Below are 21,910 nucleotides of genomic sequence, written 5' to 3' on the forward strand. Positions count from 1 at the left end.
TCCTTGAACATATATGTTTTATACGTCAAACTCTTTTTAGAAAGATATGCACTACAGAATGAACATATTTTTGCATTTTTAAAAAAATTTTTTACATCCTGAGTGCAATGGCTCTGATACCTGCCGTGTCCATACATGGACCATCCCTCATGCACCCTTACAGAGCCCTGACCTTGTGCTGATCATTACATGTACTCCCAGGGTCAGTGCCTTGACATTAGAGAGAGTGACACTGAGTTCTCATATGGAGCCTCTGACACAGTTCTGTTGCTTGCTGACAAGAACAATACTAGTTTTATCAGACAAACAAAATTATATTGAAAACATTCAGAGATTATTAGATGGCCAGGGTTACCTCAGGCTCAGTTCTTATCTGAGAAAAAGGGTGGAAATAATAAAGGGATTTACTTCTCATTCGGCAGACTCCCCACCAAACCTACTCCCCTACCCCCTTACAAAAAATATAGCTTACTTAAAATCCATCATCATCCTATTTTTAACAACATACACATCGCACAGCTCAACTCTTTCTACAAATTTGAGACCTCTAGTATGTCACTATGAATATAGTATCATAAACTTGTAAAATTTTTAGTGCCATTAGCAAGTGTCATTTCATGATGATTCCAATATTTTAGTAAGTTTAAATGTGGCCTCTCTTTTTACCTATCTTCTGTTGATTGAGGCATTGTGACTAACTGAACTTAAGTTCATTGTCACAAACTAACCTATTTAAACATGCACAGCCTAACAAAATAGTGAAGCAGCCGGAAGGGGAGGAGGAAATGAAATGAAACTTAATGTATTGAAAGTGTTTGTGATGTTACTCCAGTAGTTACAAAAATGAGGTAAATTTACAAAGAAAATGGCATTATGAGTGCATTTATAGTATGATGTTTCACCTGCTCTGGTCTGGATGTATGCACTGATGTGATTAGGAAGGGTGTCCTCAAGCTGTTGTATCCTCTCCTGAGGAAAGTTGACCCACAACTGTTGTAACTGGTCCTTGATATCTTGGATACAGGCAATGGGATGTAGTTGACATCCGATCTGGACCTACACATTCTGTCAAGGTGAGATCTGGGCATCTTGCTGGCCACAGAAGTACCTCAACATAACCTAGTGACATGTGACTTCATAGAGATGTGTCAAGTGTGGACAAGCATTATTCTGTTGAAAAACAGCATCGTGATGCAGTCACATGGGAGGTAACATTTGACGATGTGAGATATCTGTGATGTAATGTTGTGCCATCTGAGTTCCCTCAATAACGACTAGCCATGACCTGGATTCATATCCAATGGATCCCCACAACATGATGCTAGGGGTAATACTGCTGTGCCTCTTCAAACCGTTGGAAGAATGGGACTTTTCCACAGGTCACAGTGATAATCACTAACAATGGACATCAGTGGTAGTGCATCTCTGAACACAATGCAACATCATTCAGCAGCAGTCCATGCTTCCTGGTCACATTGCCACTCAAAATGCAGCTTCTCTCTCTCTTTTTTTTTTTTTTTTTTTTTTTTTTTTTCTCGTGGTGTTAATGGCAGCATACGCACTGGATGCTAATTCCCTAGTCTGGCAACCAATTATATGGAGTGATACAGAATGTTTCAGGGACTCCATTATTTGTTCTCAGATGTCAGGTATAGATATAAAGGGGTTATGATGTGCTTTGTCACAATAAGGCAATGTTCCCTTGTGAAGATCAGACATGGTCCACCAGAATCATGACGACAAATATGTCTGCCATCATACTCGCATGCGGTCCAACATCAGACCACTGTCAGATCTGAATGCCCAAAAAATCTGGATATTGCCTGAGTCTGTCAGCTGGACAAATGGAGATCCACAATGAGGCCGCTTTCAAACTCTGTCAGATGCTGATAATACTGACTCATACAAGTACATGGCATCTCTGTGTCCTTCATAGTGATCACTTAACATCTGATGCTATTCACACTCCTTATATACACTGATCAGCTAGAACACTATCACTACTGACCTACTATCAATATAAACCCTTTCAGGCAATAGCAGCATCACCTGGCGAGGAATGACTGCTAGTCAGACACACGTACAGTGAATGTAGTATCAGTGAGTAAGCTGTTGTTGTGTCGGATGGGGAAGGCACACATTGTATCTGAGTCTGACCGATGGCAGATTGTGATGGCCCAGAGGCTTGGCACGAGCATTTCAGAAACTGCGTGACTTGTCAGATGTTCGAGGAGTGCTGTGATGAATGTCTTCAACATGCAGTGAAACTGAAGTGAAGCCACGTCCCGACGTCATGGGTTTGGGCGACCAAACCTCATTATGGACATCGGACATCATAGGCTGGGCAGACTGGTAAAATGGGACAGGTGGTGTACTATGGTGGAACTAACATCAGACTTTAATGCTGGGCAGAGTACAAGTGCATCTGAACACACAATGCACTGAACACATAACGATGGACCTCCACAGCTGACAGCCCATGCATGTGCCATTGTTAATACCATGACATCAGAGAGTATGACTGAAATTCGCATGTGACCATTGGCACTGGATGTTGGCACAGTGGCAGAACATTGTATGGTGTGGGACAGAACAGCTTCTTGACACCTGTAATGTGGGTACTGTGGGATGGAGACGAGCTAGTGGTGGCTACATTATGCTCTGGGAAATATTCACATGGTCATCCATGGGTCCAGTGGAGCTCATGCAAGGCAATGGCTAGGAAGTATAATACACTGGTTGCAGACCACATACACCGCTTCATGATGATCATGTTTCCTGATTTTTCAACAAGATAATGGGCCATGTCACAAGGCCAGGAGTGTGATGGAACTTGCCAGATCTGAACCCAATCAAACAAATCTCAGGTGTGATTGAATGTAGCGTCAAGCCCATTGCTCCCCTCCCTGGAATTTATGGGAATTAAGTGACTTGTGTGTGTAGATGTGTGCCAACTCCCTCCAGCACCTTACCAAGGCCTCACTGATTCCACGCCATGATATGTTGCCACTGCTACCCATGCCAAAGGGGAACGAACATACTGGCTATTAGGTACCTGGTCAGAATGTTATGGCTGATCAGTGTATCTACCAGGCCTAGCAATAACACAAAAATGACCCACACATGCTCTCTAGTGGTTTTCTGCCTGTCACAGAGAATTGCAACTCTTAATAATTTACATACCTGCCAATAATGTGTACATATATGAAGTTACATTGACATCTGATAATGTCTTCTGGATGCTTCACTTTTTTTGTATGTCAACCACAATATCTTTCTTATTTAATGACCAAGTCATTGAATAGGCAGATGGTGTGGCAGTAGAGAGTCCATTATGCTCGATAATCTTTTTTTTTTTTTTTTTAATGTTGTAGAACAAGCTCCCAAATCTATGAAATTCAAATGTTCTGTCTTCTTTAGGTGGACAATTCATTGTTTATTTGATTTTATGCCAGTGGTAACTTAAAGGTTATTTTCCAACATCTCAGCTGCACATGCCAAAACATTTCGAGGTAAGAAATAATGGCTACCCACATTTCCTCAGTTGTTGTTGAGGTGAAATGGTGATATGCCAGGCATGCTGTTTGTAAGAAGCCGGTTCATAGAGCTTTGTACCTCCATGTAGACAGTTGTCACCATCCAGCTCATTGTAAAGGAATACTTCATACCTTGGCACACAGGCCTCAGGCCATCTCAGATCCTGATAATCTGCCATCTGAATTAGTTTAACTCAGGTAAACAGGATGGTTTCAATAAGCAATAAATCAATTGCACTTTGTGCTAATGACTAGCTGTAACTTTTTAGGGTCAGGAGACAGGAGGACACAGCCAAACTGATAGATTCTTTACTCTATGCAGAACTATTCCAAACAAAATTTGCCTGTTTTGAGAAAATATAATAGGAAGTGTGTTTCTATATTCCAAGAAGATGTTATTTTTTGGTTTGCAATAGATTATTTACATCCATTTAAGGCAAATGTCTATCAGATCTCTTACAGTCACAGCTTATAATACAAATCTACATACATATTCTGCTCGACCATCATATAGCACATGGTCCGAGTCTTCTCTGTTCCACTCACAAATAGTGCAAGGAGAAAAAACACTTCTTCCTGTATAAGTCCTGATTTCCCTTATCTTGCCTTCATGGCTCTTGTGTGAGGTGTACATTGGTAAAAGTAAGATCATTCTGTAGTCTGTTGCAGATGCCAGTTCTCTAAAAGTTTTTAAATGTATTTCATGAAAATATTGTCATTTTCCCACCAGGGATAGCAACTTGAGTTCCTTGTGCACTACTGTAATATGTGTTGATTGAATGTACTGGTAACGAACTTACTGGCACTCCCCTGGATTGTTTCAATGTCTTCCTTTAATGTGGTCTGAGGAGATCCCACACACTTGAGCGGTACTGAAGAATGGCTTGTATAAGTGTTCTGTATGCAGTCTCTTTTGTAGATGAGCTACACTTTCTTAGAATTCTTACAATAAACAGAAGTTGACCATTCACCTCCCCTATAACCAACCTTACATGATCAGTACATTTTATGTCATTTGGCAATTTATGCCTAGATATTTCATTTTTGTGACAGCATCAGACAGCTTATCACTAATGCTGTATTCAAACATTACAGATTTGATTACTCAGGTTTTCCCAGCATGACTTATTAATAGTATGTTTCTGGGTGTTCTGAGAAGTTGTTTCCATTTCCTGCATGGTATTTTGGTGACTAACCCAAATGTCTTGTTCAGGTGCTGCAAGCTTTGCTGTTGTGGTTGGAGTCCAGGCAGTGAGTGCACATAACAACAAAACTTGCAGTACCTGAGGCAGGTGACTGTGTTGGTCATCAAAATATTATGCAGAAAATGGAAACAACTTGGCAGAAAACCCAGAAGCACACTATTAACCACAGAATTGTTTTTTCTTCTTGTCTGCAGTAACTTATAGTTTCTCCTATTTAGAGCCATCACAAACAACGACTGAACATAACTGTCATGCACATTAACAACAGCCAGGCAAAAGTGTGATTGCTTAACACTGTCTGGACTTTGACTTTCATTGGAGTAAACCAATTAAATCATTTTGCTCTCAACTTCTAACTATTGGAGCAATTTTCAAGGGGTTTCTAAAGAGATAAGTTAGCCCATGACCTTATAAATAGGAATCAAAGGTTTTGTTCAAATCCTATGTGGGATTCCACTTTCTTCTTGGTGAGATAACAAATGGATTGAGTGATCAGTGCTTTACCACTGTACTCTAGTGTTTACTGTCAGTAACATCTTGGCAGTATTTATCTCTGGTTAGCAGGTACTTCTACTGCCCAACATGTGTAGCTTTCTGCCTCCATGTACTCTTAAAATGTATGTGCAGGCATAAACCTGCCCATTTTGGGTTCATACAAGCAAGCTGTATTGCATTTTGTGCAATATTTATGAGAATGCTTGTTGAAATATTGGTGATGTTTGATGATTTTCGCCAGCCACATTTTTTGCGAACTATTTGAATTGTCAGTATGCTGCTGGGATAAGCTTAAGAATTCATAAACCCCTTTATTGGTGTACCCAAAATATAATTCACATGGATTCTCCATAGAGAATAACATTCTTTATTTCCTGTTGTAGGTTTTTGATTCAGTGCATTTTTTCAGTCATTTAGTTTAACATATTACTGCGGATTATGAATCTTGGCAAAACATATGAGGAATGAATGACATCACTTTACTGTGTTTTGTTCACTTGCAACTTTGATGCTAGTACCATCAGAAGGGCAGCTTCAAAGAAGAATACTAAGTTATTTTAAACTAAAGCTATCCTTAAAATACTCATTTCTTTTTCTTGTTTATTCTTGTATTTTAGTTACCTTTTATTTATCTGTCTGCTTTTATACTGATTTTATCTACTGTCAAATATTTGTGCTAATGTTTATTATGAATTATTCAGATATTTTAGAGAGATTTCAAACAGATCCTCAATTATGTTGATATTCAATTCTATTGTGGATTATATGGACACAAGTATTATTTTGCCTATCTCTACGAGAGAAATTAGCAGTGACAAGGTTGAATTCTTTTCATTAATGATAGCTTATACTTTGTTCATTGCTGCAGGTTTTTGTGCAATGCTTTTTACTCCTGTTGTTCATATCACTCCAAATACCCAGAGAATTATTAACTGAATCAGTTTTGTTTTGATCATATTTGTTTCTTATTAGTCATCTAAAAATATCTAGTCTGTTCATGAAAAAGTGGAAAATCCAGGATGGAATGTAACAATATTATGAAAAAGATAGTTGCTACTCACCATATAATGAGATGGTGAGTTGCAGATAGGTACAACAAAAAGACTGCCAGAGACTGTGGCCATGTGTATGTGTGTTGTGTTTGCATGAGTGTGTATATGTTGTCTATTTTCAACAAAGACTTTGTTGGCCAAAAGTTCACATTCTGACAATTTTTTTGTTGTGCCTATCTGCAACTCAACATCTCCACTATATGGTGAGTAGCAACTATCACTTTCATAATATTGTTATAATCTGTTCATGACATACATATAAATGTATAAATATATATTGTATATTTATTTTATGTAGGTGGGTAAATTGGAGCAGCGATTACTGTCTCTTCAGACAGCACATGCATTACGCTGCAGCTCTTGCCGTCCATTAGTTAGTCGCTTGCAGGAATTGGAGCAACGACTAGGGTCACTTACAGCTGAAAGGCGGCAGCATCTGCAGGATTTGTCACGCATGAAGTTAGTATCTCTCCAATATTTTAAAGCACACTAAGTTAATTATGCACTTCTTATTTGTCTCATGTTACCCATCCTATGAATTCAGTTAATCTTTCGTGTACAGTAAATGTACAAGAAGATATTAGAACTTTTAATAATGGAAAATATAACTCCCATACAGCAAATAAACAATTCTAATTGCATAAAATTAAAACTATACAATTTATTTTGAAGCTTTTTTCAGCAGCTGGAAACTGAGTTAAGTGATTGGCACTCATTTTGAATTTATGTTTTAGAAATGCATTGGTTGTTTCTGCACAGAATTCTTCCCTAAACCCAATATATAATAAAAATGAGGAGAGGCAACCACAAATTACAGCTGATTGATGCAGAGGGGCATACACACATAACAGTGCACAGACATTATTAGTTTTACATCTACCACTTGTCTCTGGTATGTGTGTACACTCCCCTACACCCAGATACACATACACCCAGCTGCATCAACCTGAAGCTGCAGCACCACAGATGGTAACCAAGGCTCACAAGAATGCGGGGAAAGATATGGGATTTTATGACGGTAGAATGTATTGGCAAGCAGGGTTTGATGAGGTAATGGAAGGCAGGAGAGGTGGAAACAGGGGTTCTCTGTAGCAGTAGCAAAATGAAGATCAAGAACGGTAACAGTTACTAAACTGAGAGTGGGGTTGATGCAGGGGGTGGGGTGGGAGGATGGGGGGGGGGGGGGGGGAGTGGCAGAGGTGTAAGGCATAGGGGTATGGCAGGGAGAGGGGTGAGAAGAATACGAAGCTTAGAAAGAGAAGAGTGACACTGAAAGAAGAGTAAAAAGTTGGTGTAATAAGAGAGTGGAAAAGAAGATAGAGGAGGTTTAGGCTAAATGGGATTGCAAGTATTGAGCATATGTCTCAAACACATTTAACTACTGAGGGCTTGGTGACCTGTTCATGCCCTTATATAGATGCTACTGATATCAGATGTTACTGGTGTAATGCTGTGTGCACATGGTAGACATGGCTGTGTGGTAGGTGACCAGGCAGCCGTCGCAGCAACCTCATGCAGTTGCTGGTACACCATTTGAATGTCGGCACACAGTATTTTTGTCATAATAGCTCAAATTACATCAGCTGTGGATGGTAGGTACAGGAACCAGAGGTTTATTACAAAATGGTTCAAATGGCTCTGAGCACTATGGGACTTAACATCTGAGGTCATCAGTCCCCTAGAACTTAGAAATACTTAAACCTAACTAACCTAAGGACATCACACACATCCATGCCCGAGGCAGGATTTGAACCTGCGATCCCTAGCGGCAGCGCGGTTCCAGATTGAAGCACCTAGAACCGCTCGGCCACTTCGGCCGGCCGGTTTATTACACTTCTGCTTCCATAACGTAGGGGGAGAGGTGAGGGGGATGGCAGAGATCAGGCATCACTGTTCATGATGCTGTGGCTGAAGAGATGTCCAGCATGGACAGCAGTGAAGACAGACTGGAGAGGAGAGGCCGTGGTGACAGAGACTCAGCTTCCATAACTGCTCATGGGGGTGCCTGCTCAGCACAGTGGAAGACACTGACATTGGTCCCAGGAAGCAAATCCACTGTCAGTGCTGATAAATCCCTGACCACAGGAGTAGGCAGGAATGGTCAGACCTGCTTGACCTCCAGAATGGTGAGGGTAGACAAAGAATGAGGTATCAAGCCCATGGCCTGAGGGGGGAGCACTGCGTACATCCTGGGATGTAACTGGTTGCAGTGGTGTGCCATGAGTCAATCTCAGGGGCAAACCATAAAGACACGGCAACCACACTGGCTGTGGATAATGGTCAGAATCCAGTGAGGACACTGACCAAATAACTTGGCCAAGACTGGTGTAAACAATGACAAAACCACTGCTGCTGCTGGACACCTGCCTGGGAGCAAGATATGGAAAAGTGTTTATGGCTGACAGCAAAGCAAGAGCTCAGCAGGACTCTCAACCCCGGCTGGTGTCATGCTATAAGAGCTTAAGAAAATGTGAGAGCCTCTTTGGCTAGGAAATCTTTTACATTCTTGCACATCTGTGTTTTAAAATTTTGGACAAGGCGTTCTGCCTCACCTTTCAACTGCAGATGGAAGAGAGGTGCCATGATATGATGAATGCCATTGGTGTACAAAAGTCAATGAAGATTGTGCCATAAACTTAGCAAGGTCCATTACACTAAACCAGGACACGAGACAAGCTTTCTGTGAAAAATATCTTTGACAGAGCCTTGACAACAGCATCTGCTGTCACAGATAGACAATGAATGACATATGGAAAATGAGAAAAAGTATCAGTCGCCAAGTATCAGCAAGTGTTTAAAAAAGGACCAGCAGTATCAATGTGGACTCTTCCCCAAGGCTGTGTAGGGGCTGGCCATGGTGGAAAAACAGTGTGTAGTGCCACCTGCTGATCACAACACTTGTGGCAGACCCTGACAAGATATTCCACCTCCTGATCGATGCCTGGCCAAAACACATTGCAACACACCAATAGTTTTGAGTGAGGGATCCCCCAGTGACCCTGATGTAATAAGTGGAGGCACTCCAGTCACAGAACTTCTGGAACCATGAAGCAGGGGGGAAACCCTTCCACTGACAGGAGAATAACACCATCCAATATGGAGAGGTGATGACTTAACGCATAAAAATTCTGAAGCAGGTCCAATGCCCGGTCTGGTTGATGGCTGGGCCCCCCATGTTGTATCACGTGTACAACCTGCTGGAGCACTGAATCCACCACCACCATGCAGGCAATACAGGAACTGATGATGGGGAGCCATCCACTATGTGCCTTGGCTCTGTATCCAATTGAGAACAAAGTATTTTCTCCTGGTCAAATGAGGAGTCAGAGCTCATGGGGAGCTGGGACACAACCTGTTGTGACATAGGATGAAAGCAGATCTCATAATTGTACTGGGACAAGAACAGAGCCCAATGGTGAAAACAATGAGTGGCTTTGACTGGTAAATATGTCAATGGGCTAAACAAGGAAACCAACGGCTTATGGTTGATAATTAAATGAAACTTTGCACCACACAAGACACATTGACAATAGAAAGAGCTTCTTTTTTCACCTGAGAATACTGTTGATGAGCCAAGTTAAGTGTTCTTGATGCAAAGGCAACAGGCTGTTTCAGTGCCATCTGAATGGCAATTGACCAGAATGCCCTCACCCCATACTGGGATGTGTTTGTGGCCATGACCAGATGCTTGCTGGGTACAAATTTTGCAAGAAATGGTGCAGAGTGAAGACTATTTTTGAGTTGTATAAAAGCTTGCTCACAGGCTGCAGACCAAACAAAATGACCACTTTTCTAAAGCAACAGAAGCAAGCGGTGGACAATAGTAGCTGCTCTGGGAATAAATTTGTGATGGTATGCCACTTTGCTAAGGAATGCCTGGAATTCTCATAAAATAGATAGATGGGGCAAAGCTGTACAAGTGGTAACATGTTTTGAGGAGTGCATGCCCTGCCAGGAAATTTCTTGACCCAAATAAGCAATAGAAGCCTGGCAAAAGTAAAAGTTAGTGAGATTACATTTGAGGCCTGCATCCTGTAGAACAGTAAAAAAAAGAATTAGGCTGTGTAGGTGATGCTCTGTGGTAGTACCTATCTTGATGTTATCATAGTTAATAGAATGAATGACAACCATTGTAACGTGTTCTAAAAATGTTGAAAGATGGCAGACCCACTAGTGACCCCAAGCATTAGTCATTGATACTTTGCTGAAAGGTGTCCACAAACAACTGTTTGTATGCCTCATCCAATTGAATCTGAAGGTAGGCTTCCTCCAAGTTGGTTTTCGAAAGGGATTGACCCCCATCCAACTTTATGAGCAACTTCTCTATGTGAGGCAGGGATAAGTATCTATGACTACCTGAGCATTAATAGTGACCCTGAAGACACCACAGAGCCGAATCTGACCAGCAGCTTCTCTACAATCACTAAGGATGTAATCCATTCACTTGAGGAAATCAATGTAATTACTCTCAGAGACCCTTTCTTCAAGGTGCGCTAGTTCTGCAAGGCCTGTGTGAAAGCTTCTGTGAAGTCTGGAAAGTAGGAAATGAGATACTGGCAGAGTTAAAGCTGTGAGGACAGGTTGTGAGTCAGGGGTACAAAGGAAGTAATGTTAACTGTTTCTGAGTGTTTGTCCATGTTGGCCTGGTTGCCATGTATGTACTGTAGCGACCTCCTCATCCCATAGTGCACTAGGCTCCATGCACCAGAGCTACATGCTATTGACAATGGTAACATCAGTCTAGTCTCTAATTGGTGGCCTGCAGTGCAGGAGACCTCAACCAACTGGGGAATATTCAAAACCTCTTCTCATGTAGGGTCCTCAAACTGATGTATACACTGACCCACATCCTTATTTGGGGTAAACAAATGGTATTGTCTCTGACCATGGAATCTACGTAAGACTCCTGAGACTAAGTCGTCATGAACCTGTGAGCATGGCTCCCCAATCTCGATACAATTGCTGCAGCTGCTTGGAAGAATTCAACACGTGCAGTGATCACATGCGTATGCTTATGGTCATAGGAGCACAGCAAACTACACTTATTATCAAAAGAAAGTGATGGTGGTTCTTTCAGAACAGCTAATTGGCACAGTAGATGATACATATAAGGGTTATCCATAATGAGGATAGAGTCTTACTGATCTCCTTGTTGACCCCCCGGAATCCCATGATATGTTGGTGAAGCTGCTTCTCATAAGCACACCAGTCTTCCACAGATTCATGTTAGGCAGGAGAACAGTGGTGGGTGAACAACTGATGACTGAGCCTGGTCAGCGTAGCCAACAACCATTCCATCATGGCTGTATGCACCTGCTTGTTATGAAAGTAACCAGAGCAAAGCCTCCATGGCAAAGCCAAATGGCAGGAAAAACCACAGAGTCTGAAAGACATGAAAATTTGACCCATGTTGTCACCACGTGTGTTCTACCTAGGAACACAAGGGAACATAGTTGTAAAAGAGATACATGTTAGTGGGTCACAGAGTGACATCAATGAGAATACAATGAAAGTATTTCACACCTCTTGAACACATTTAACAACTGAGGGTCCAGAGGCCCATGCATGCACTTGCTAAAGCACTGTCCATGTCAGGTGTCACAGGTGTAATCCTGCATGTGCACGACAAACTTGGTAATGGTGATCAGTGACTGGGCTGCCCCTGGTGGCTGCCTCAGGTAGGTGTGGGTGTGCCATTTGAATGTCAGTGGGCCCTATTGGCTCTGCTTATGCCCGCTGTGGGTGGTAGTAACCAACAGATTACTACAGACAGTTCTAACTGGCTAGGTACAGATGAGATGGTGTGGAGGCAAGGGAAATGGGGATGGGGGCCCAAATAAAATGGATGTTGAAAGCACTTTGAAATCTATGATGTTATTCTCAACATGTTCAGCATGCGCGTGGTCAAACTTGCTGGTAGTCACAGTAATTTACTAGATTACCTGTAGATGGTGTAAACACAATAGTAACAAGCAGTAGGAAGATAGCCTATTGTTACTATCGTGAGTAGGTCAAGTTTATAAAAACTGCTTCAATTCCATTAACTGTAGTTCCTTTGGGTAGACTATGTAGAATTTTCACTGCATTTTGTATATGTTCTACCTTTTGTGTAAAATGGTTATCTTGGGAGAACACAACATTTATATAGACGCAAAAGTGTACCCGGATAAAATTTTTAATGAACATGATGAATGAATACTACCTTGTCATGTTATTTATAAGAGACAGCAGTTAGAATGCTTGAAGAGCACAGGTTGGCGGGCAGCAATCTACTGAGGTGGCTGCTCCTTCACAATATATGAGATGAGTCACTCAGCATTCAGTACAGAAATGCTTTCCCTTTAAAAAAAAAATCTGGGATTTTCAGTTTCCTATCCAATGCCTACTGGAAAACTGTTTCAGTCTTTTGCACCAGAATATAAAACTCTATTCTGAACACTAGAGGGCAGTGTACAGTCTACATGGAAATTATGTTTACTTCAAGTATTGTAGTTGGTGAATTTCACAGTTTGTCTTAAATTAATTTTTGTTACTAACTATAAATACCATTTGCGAGTATACAGATTGGCATGAAACTGTAAGTATCTCTAGGTCCCTGAATGAGATTCCACAATTTTCTTCAGTTATCTATTTTACACAATATTTTTACTGAATTCTTCTTGAGAATAATTACTTTTTTTTACCTTAACTGCATTGCTCAGAAGAATTCAGTGAAAGTGAAGCTATTCAGATTGTGTTAGCAACCCTGTCTGCAGTTCAATGCAAAGAGAGATTTCTAAGTGCAAAACTGGCTGAACTGTACTTTTTCATTAACATAAACACATGCCTTACTTTAGTATCCATCTTGATGCCTGTGAACTTCACACATGGAGCTTCATCCAGCATGTACCCCTCGATGTCTACTTTTGATACATATAAATCATTTTGATTTATTTTTTTTTTGGAACAGCATGACATGAATCTTTGTCAGGTTAAGAGTTCTGCTGTTTGCATCAGTATACCGGCATAATCATCAAATTTCACAGTTTTAAAGAGTCCTCCATTGTTTCAAGTAAATCATTTACATATGCCAAGAACAGGAAAGGACCATGTACTGAACCTTGCAGAAGACCATATTTAATATTTCTTCACACCAAATTTAGTCTTATTCCTGTTTCATCATTAGTTAATGTGACCCTTTGTTTACTGTCATTAAATTATGATTCCACATGTGCAAGGGGAATGCCTGTAATACCACACCATTTTAGTTTCTCTTGTAGAATTTGTGGTCTACACACTTGAAGGGCTTGGAAAGAGGACAGAAAATGCCAAAAATTTCTATCAGAACTGAGTTTATGTAATCACATATTGCGTTCTCAGTAGAGAAGCTTTAATGGAAACCAAACTAAGTTTTTATCAGAATGTTATTCTCAGAGATGTGGTTTACTACTCCATTGCAAGCTACTTTCTTAAAAATTTCTGAGTGCACAAGAAGGAGGAAGATGGGTCTGTAATAACTAGATTACTTGCTTATCTGTGCTTTTATAAAGGGGTGTTGTCTTCTCCAGATTCTCTATCACCACTTTGATCTTAGAGTCACTATTTTTGGTAATGTGCACGATTTTGTTCCATAAAATTTTAGGTTAACTGCTGGATGTCTGTACCTTGCTCCCATAATATTCTGGAGGCAGAGTCTTCTGGCCATCTTCAGGCGTATACTGGCAAGAATACACAGGAGTTCTTCATATTTTCCAATTTGCTGATCTCATTAGTGAGGAGTCCTGCTTGTTTGGAAATTGCCTCCCTCACTTCATCTGCATTACCCTCTATCTTTCTCATTGGTGTGGTCTCATTACTGCAATCACGGTTACAAAGAATGTCTGTATATCTAAGTGCCCTTGCCTTCTAGTACTCATCTATATGGGTTCCTGTTCTACCTTTTTTCCATTTCTTTTGTAAGTTTTCTTACATGGTCACAAAACTGGCAAACAGTGACCTTTCACTTCCAACATTTAGTCCACTGAATACAAACCTGTTCCACTAGTTCCGACATTTTTTTAGTTTCCTGAATTAGTCCCTTCTGTTTCCATTTCTGCTCTCAGCTCATATCCATTAAAATTTTGTTCATTACCAGCCTCAACTTGCCCTCCATGGTCTTTAGTGTTGCAATGGCCAGCTCCACCACCCACTGCAGTGGGTGGTGGAGCTGAGTTGTTAGCATTAGGAAGCAAGTAATACCCCACCTGGTTGGAGTGTCAGTGGACAGTGAGTAGAGGCCGGGTAGCTGTCTGACCTACCAACATGAAAACACATTCATTTATTACTCAATAAACCATAGCAGTTGTGATAATGCTCATAGAAGTCAACATCCCCAGGACCTAAGTTGTACGCAGCCTGCAGGTTTTATGCCTCTGCTCAGTTGCAGCACATGGTTATCATCCCGTTGCCTTGGAGCCAATACCTGCCATATGGGCAGGTAACCCTTGACATAAATATGTCTGGCTGGCTCTGATAGACCCACTTCCATGGCATCTTGCATTAGCTGTGTCAGTGATTTTACTGAGCCATGCCAAAGCAATATGGTGCTGCACTGCTGTTTTCAGCTTGTTGTATGGGTTTTCACTCCCTAACATTGTACTCCGAGTTGTTCCCAACACTTTGGGATGGCTCGCCTACTTTAATTCTTCACTTGTTGTCAACAGACTGGCTGAAAAAATAGGGATGGAAATGCAACTACTGTCTACTGTAAATGATGTAGCCAACAGATGCACAGTTGCATTTCACTGTGTTACTTTCACTGTTCACAACCCCCCCAATAATACACAGTTATACAGGGTGTTACAAAAAGGTATGGCCAAACTTTCAGGAAACATTCCTCACACACAAAGAAAGAAAATATGTTATGTGGACATGTGTCCGAAAACGTTTACTTTCCATGTTAGAGCTCATTTTATTACTTCTATTCAAATCACATTAATCACAGAATGGAAACACACAGCAACAGAACGTACCAGCGTGACTTCAAACACTTTGTTACAGGAAATGTTCAAAATGTCCTCCGTTAGCGAGGATACCAACAGTAAAGAGTATAGCTTATGTGTGAACCACAACAGTTATTTATCTATGCAGAAAAAAATGACTTACAAGTAATCAGTGAACATCACATCAAAAACAAACAGAAATGAAAGTCAAGAGGGTTGAGGTCAGGAGAGCGTGGAGGCCATGGAATTGGTCTGCCTCTACCAATCCATCGGTCACCGAATCTGTTGTTGAGAAACGTACGAACACTTTGACTGAAATGTGCAGGAGCTCCATCGTGCATGAACCACATGTTGTGTCATACTTGTAAAGGCACATGTTTTAGCAGCAAAGGTAGAGTATCCCATATGAAATCATGATAACGTGCTCCATTGAGTGTAGGTGGAAGATCATGGGGCCCAATCAAGACATCACCAACAATGCCTGCCTAAATGTTCACAGAAAATCTGTGTTGATGATGTGATTGCACAATTGCGTGCGGATTCTCATCAGCCCACACATGTTGATTGTGAAAATTTACAATTTGATCACGTTGGAATGAAATAAAATGAGCTCTAACATGGAAATTAAGTGTTTCCGGACACATGTCCACATAACATCTTTTCTTTATTTGTGTGTGAGGAATGTTTCCTGAAAGTTTGGCCGTACCTTTTTGTAACATCCTGTATATGGCCAGTGCACTATTGTTTAACTTTTGATAAACCTCCTTAATAGGTTGCAGGCAAACATCTACATACTACTACAATAGTTTGCTGTTGAACATCTATGAGCAGTAAAAACCTAACCACAAAGTTCACAGTTCTTGAAGAATAGAAAGGTACATATGGAGCAGACACTATTATTGTTTTAACACAGGGCCTAATTGTGTAACACTTATTTCACAGTTAGGTTGGAGCATTGTTGTTATGCTAACCAACACAGGTTTCTCATCTGAAACTTGGCCATGGAATGACTGTCTCAGGACCAAAAATTGGGCCTTCATATATCCTCACAATAATAGGTGCTGAAACTACACATTGTTCAAAGTTAAGTTTACAGACATTACATTTAAAACTTAACTCTTTAAATTAAATGAATATATTGAAAAATTCTTTCTTTTTAACAGTTTCTACTACTACAAGGTTTAGGCCGAATTATTAGATTGAATCATGAAATTAACAAATATAATTATGCAAACAATACTTTTGATAAAACTGAAAAGTACTTGGAAATTAATTGAGGACTGGCTTTGTTACCATGTTTTCGAATAGAGCCAAATAAATACTTAAAGAATCTTCCAAATGTTTATAATTAGTACAGAATTTATATTTGTTTATAAGTCAACGATAGAATTTAAGTTACAAAACAATTACTGATTTCACCCTATAACAAAAGATCTCTCTCTCTCTCTCTCTCTCTCTCTCTCTCTCTATTCGTTTAGTCAGTTCCAACTAAATGAATTAGAAAATCTATTACATACATAAAACTAAGCACAAAATTAGATCTGGTGTTATACTCTTTAAAACTGAGGGCCAACCTTTCTCTTTTATGAAAATGCAGATTATAATCATGTATGTTAATGGTAATTAGTCAGAAGTGATAAAATGAATTTTAAGGAGACAGATGACAAGACAAGAGGGGAAGTAAAAATATCCCAGCCTGCTTCATCACAACTTGTGTAGCTAAAAATTTCCAGCTCTAACAAACAATGCCCACAGCAGCAAGGCCACATGCCTAAAATAAAATAATAATGAGAAAAAAGCTATGCCAGTTGTGTTTTTTGAAACTCTGACACATTTTTCTGCATGGGAACATAATTTTTTCTGTTTGTTTCTGATGTGATGTTCACTGATTACTTGTAAGTCATTTTTTTCTGCATAGATAAATAACTGTTGTAGTTCACACATAAGCTACACTCTTTATTGTTGGTTTGTATGGTTCAAAATTTTAAAGTTCTGTTCTGTACTTTTCGAATTTGAAAACTGCATCTTGTCACGCTGGCCATCAGTTGTAAGTTTTCCTCATTTTTTTGAAATGTTACAGCTCATTTAATTTAAAGGCAATCAGATTTTTTGACAGGCAACAACTTACAAATACATCGTGCACAGCAAAGAATGAAACCATGTGCATACTGCTTGTAATTTGTCTTTAACTTCCCCACAAAATTAATAAGCAAGATCATACCTGATGCCAACTGGAAAACTGTTACAGTCCTTTGCACCAGGATATAAAACTCTACTCTGAACTCTAGGTAGCAGTGTACAGTCTACATGGAAATTATTTTTACTTCAAGTTCATCGTAAACTCACTCTTACTGCTAACTATAAAAACCATTAGAGAAAATATAGATTGGCATGAAACTGGATCCTCTGCAATAAGAAACAATGTCTGTTGAGTTAGTTTATTAGACATGCCGAGATAGGGTTGTGCATTAGCACACCACTTCCATGATTTGGGGAGATCACCAGTCCAGATTGATTCCCCCTGGCAAGTTAACAACAAGAGCCACCTTGGATGTGGTTCTTATGCAGTTTCCCAAATCTGACTAGGTGAACACTGTGCTGGTATGCACATTCAACCTCAGTTACCTGATCCACAAACATTTCAAAAATATTCTCACATTTTCACGTGGATAAAACTAAACACAGACTGGGGAGGAAGGTGTGGAGGCAGGAAGGATATCAAGTCACCCTCTATCATTAGCACTGCCAAATCCAGATTGATGTGCCAAAAATATAAAGATACAGGATAAGGCCAGGAAAAAGTTTATTAATCTTCAAACAACAGAATAAACCTAACTATGCCATGCTCATTCATGCTGATGTAATTCACAAATCCAAATCTACAGGGTAATTATAAATGAATATTGGGGTTTTAACACTTTATAATATTTATTATATTAAACATACAGTTATAAATGATATGTCAAATGAAAGAGCAACTCAAATAGTTTTACCAAGAACCTTATAAATGTTCAATGTGAGCACCATTTGTCACATGGCACACGTCAAGTCTATAGCTGAGTTCTTCCCAAACGTTGATAAGTGTGTCTTCAGTAACTGTAGCAAAAGCTGCTTCAATCCAGTTCCTTAATTCAGGGTGGTCTGGTGGTAGTGGAGGCACATACACACGATCCTTGATGAAGCCCCAAAGGAAAAAATCGCATGGCATTACGTCGGGTGAAGGCGGAGGCCATGCAAAGCAAGCCCTGTCATGGGGCCCCTTGCGGCCTATTCAGCGCTTGGGTACAGTGAAGTTCAACCAATCTAGCGGATTGTGGTGGAAACATTGCACGCTGCGCATGTGTACTGGTGCCAAACACAACTGTTTGAGTTGCTCTTTCACTTGACATATCATTTATAACTGTAAGTTTAATGTAATAAATATTATAAAGCATTAAAACCCTGATATTCAGTTATAAACACCCTGTATTTATTCCAGAGAAGCCACCATTTGTTAGTGCTAGCCATATATAAATCTTATTAAAAATGTGGTAAAGTCACCCATAAATTGTTCCACATGTCAGTGACCATTCTAACCAAGGATTTTCCAATTTATATTATGTAATTAACCTTCAATACAAAGTAATATACCTCTTGATATAACTGCTTAATTACTTCCCACCTCAAATTCCATGTGTCCACTTCCCACAACTCTGTGTCCACTTCCCATGACACTGTGTCCAGATGTTAACTCAGACAATCTCATCTCACCCCACTGCAAAACCACTATTCTCTTTACTACAAGCACTGTCAGGGTGTCATGACAGTGCTCCAGCCACCGGAAAATTCAAGTAACAACAACAAAAAATACGGTAAGGTAAGGCTCACTTCTTTGCACTTGCCAACAAAAGAGTTCAAGTGTCATATTTTAAGACATGCAATCTCCTACTGGAAATAATCACATTTAGAACATGTTATTTGACAATGTCTTGATGCTTTTCTATAGCATAACAGTATCAATGAAAATATGAAGAATCTCCTTCCAAACTAAATATTATTGTGTATTAATGAAAGCCTGGTACCATATGTCTTTGGCAATAATTGTAGCTGCCATCTGACTTATTTGGAGATGTTCTTCATCCTCTGAGGAAGATTTCTGTTGGCACCAGATAGCAGTTTTGTAGCCTGTGGTTTTGAAGGATATGACTTGAACTATTTAGAATTATGGATGTCAATACATCATACCTATACTTTATAAGACACTAGAGAGAGCATTTATATCTGGATGAACACATCTTAAGTCTTGTCCATCAGTTTGTACAAGACAGTTAGTAATCATCAACATCAAAAGGAAAAACATATCAACATGGCTGACATGGACAGTTAGTCAAGTCTCCTCTCTGTAGTTAACCATAAAATTAACATTATAAGGAAAAGATAGATCGCACTTACTATAAAGATGACATGTTAAGTTGCAGACTGGCACAATGAAAAGACACTTACGCATTAGCTTCTGGCCAAAGCCTTCATCAGAAAAGGAAGCTCACACACATTCATTCAAACAAGCAAGCACATCTCATGCACTTACGACTGCCATCCCTGGCAGCTTAGATGGGAATACAACTGTTATGTGCACTTTACTCTTGACCATAGCTTGGCACTGGCTGTGGAGCCTGGAGGATAGCTGATTGGTAGTCATACCAATAGAAAAAGAGGTGCAATGATTGCAGCAGAAATGGTACTTCACATGGCTGCATTCACAGGTGGCCTAGTCTCTAATGGGGTAGGATAACCATGTGACAGGATTAGAATAGGAAGTGCTGGGTGACTGGGCAGGTCATGCATCTTGGCCTTACACAGGTATGTGATCCCAAGGCCAAGGGGTTGGGATTGGGAGTGGCATAGGGATGGAATAGGATGTTGAGGTTGGGTGGGCAACGAAACACCACTTTAGCAGGGCTGGGAAGGATCTTGGATAGGATGTCTCTCATTTCAGGGCATGATGAAAGGTAATCAAATTCCTGGCAGAGAATGTGATTCAGCTGTTCCAGTGCGCAGGGTGTATACAACCCGGGACAACCGGGAGATTCAGGAAAAACCCGGGAATTTTTCCATCCGGGAGAAAACCGGAAAAACCTGGGAATTGTTTAGAATTCCAGGAATTTTTCATTGTTTTAGTTTTCAGTTAAATTTTTGTGATTTTGACTGGTAAGAACCAATACTCTAACAAAGGATATTATTGTATCCTGCTACTGCAGAATGATACTGCAGCAACCAAACATGAACGGGAGGGGGGGGGGGGGGGGGGAAATGCGCCGTATACAACAACAAAACAGTGCTCATACAAGCTTCTGCCAACAGTAAAGTGTGTCAAAGGCTTTAGGAACAATATGCAATGCTTTATAACAACAAATTGCAAATTGCCTCCGATGAGCGTGAAGTGACAACTGTTGAAATCAGATTCGTTTGAGCAGTTGCGGTTGGGCTCTTGCGCATGTGCAGTTGTCGCGTATGAGTAGTACCTTCTCCCGCTTCTGGCTACGGAAGTGTGGCTGGGCTCCACTACTTAATATTGCCCCAGTTCGGAAATATCGTAGATCTGGGGCTGATGCACAGAGCAGTCCGAGTTGTGGTGGGGAGGTGGGTCGTCTCCACGTGACCTGTGTTTACGTTCAGTGATTTTGTTGTTTCCTCATCTTTTATTGCTCTCACGTTAAATGATAACAAAACGGATTTTTGTGGCTGGTAGCTATCAAATGAATTAAAATACGTTCACATAATTACGGTAGGCTAAAATATGTTAATAGTTTCAGATTTTATTTCCACCTTTGACAGTCAAGCATTAATCACCTTACAGAACAATGAAGTTATTTTTGCTGGTTTGCTAAAGAGATTCGGCTTTTATAAATCCTTTCTACGGAGGCAGTCAATTCATCTGAAACAAAGTGTTTAATTTCACGCTATTGGCTGGTTTCAACTGTTTGCTGCATTTCAAGTGCACGTATGGCATTATGCTATAATAAAGAACCAAACATGAGTACTGGTACTCCAAGAAAGTTTACATACGGATGTGCATTTTAAGCCGAATTATACACTTTAGTATGGTTCGCGAAATCCCTATGCTTTTGAAGTATCCTTTGATGTCTTGTTTCTTTTATGACATAATGTAAGATCTTTTAATGTTTTACATGTACGAACATAAGGGCTTCCTCCGTCATCGTAGCTGCGCAAGCACGGTGACGCCAGTTATCTGGTGCTTTCTTGCAACTGCTGAAATGAACCTATTTCTAACAGGTCGCGGGAAAATATTGCGAATGGTGGTTTGAAAAGCATTACATTCAAAGCAGATTTCCTTTTACACAAGATGAATTATGTGCGAGATGTACAATAAATTTCGTAAATCACAAAGCGTTTGACTCTCATTTAAAAATCAACTCCTTGAGGATGACCATTTAGAAGTATTTCGAGCCCAGAAGATATTTGCGTCATTATTAAAAATTTTACTGGCACATTTGAGTGTGGTACCTTAAAGTGCAAAACACGCAAAAAAGATCAACATTATATGTGGAAACTTAGCTTCTCTTCCAACTTATTAATCTTCATGACCAATATTATATGTGAATGCTATGTATATTTATTTAAGCCATTAACTTTTCTTACTTGTGTATTCGCGCTACTTTAGA

At 40.1% G+C, this 21,910-nt stretch overlaps 1 protein-coding gene across 2 annotated transcripts in view; it reads left to right on the plus strand.

The window, feature by feature from the left end:
- The window catches only part of LOC126191061 (centrosome-associated protein CEP250-like), a 462,550-nt gene that overhangs the window by 408,737 nt on the left and 31,903 nt on the right, over positions 1-21,910 (plus strand). For both annotated transcript variants that reach the window (XM_049931777.1, XM_049931775.1), the window contains exon 16: positions 6,587-6,747. In XM_049931777.1, the coding sequence (XP_049787734.1) occupies positions 6,587-6,747 (161 nt within the window). The remainder of the gene's footprint in view (positions 1-6,586; positions 6,748-21,910) is intronic.

This window comes from Schistocerca cancellata, chromosome 6, assembly GCF_023864275.1.
Source record: "Schistocerca cancellata isolate TAMUIC-IGC-003103 chromosome 6, iqSchCanc2.1, whole genome shotgun sequence".
Lineage (NCBI taxonomy): Eukaryota > Metazoa > Arthropoda > Insecta > Orthoptera > Acrididae > Schistocerca > Schistocerca cancellata.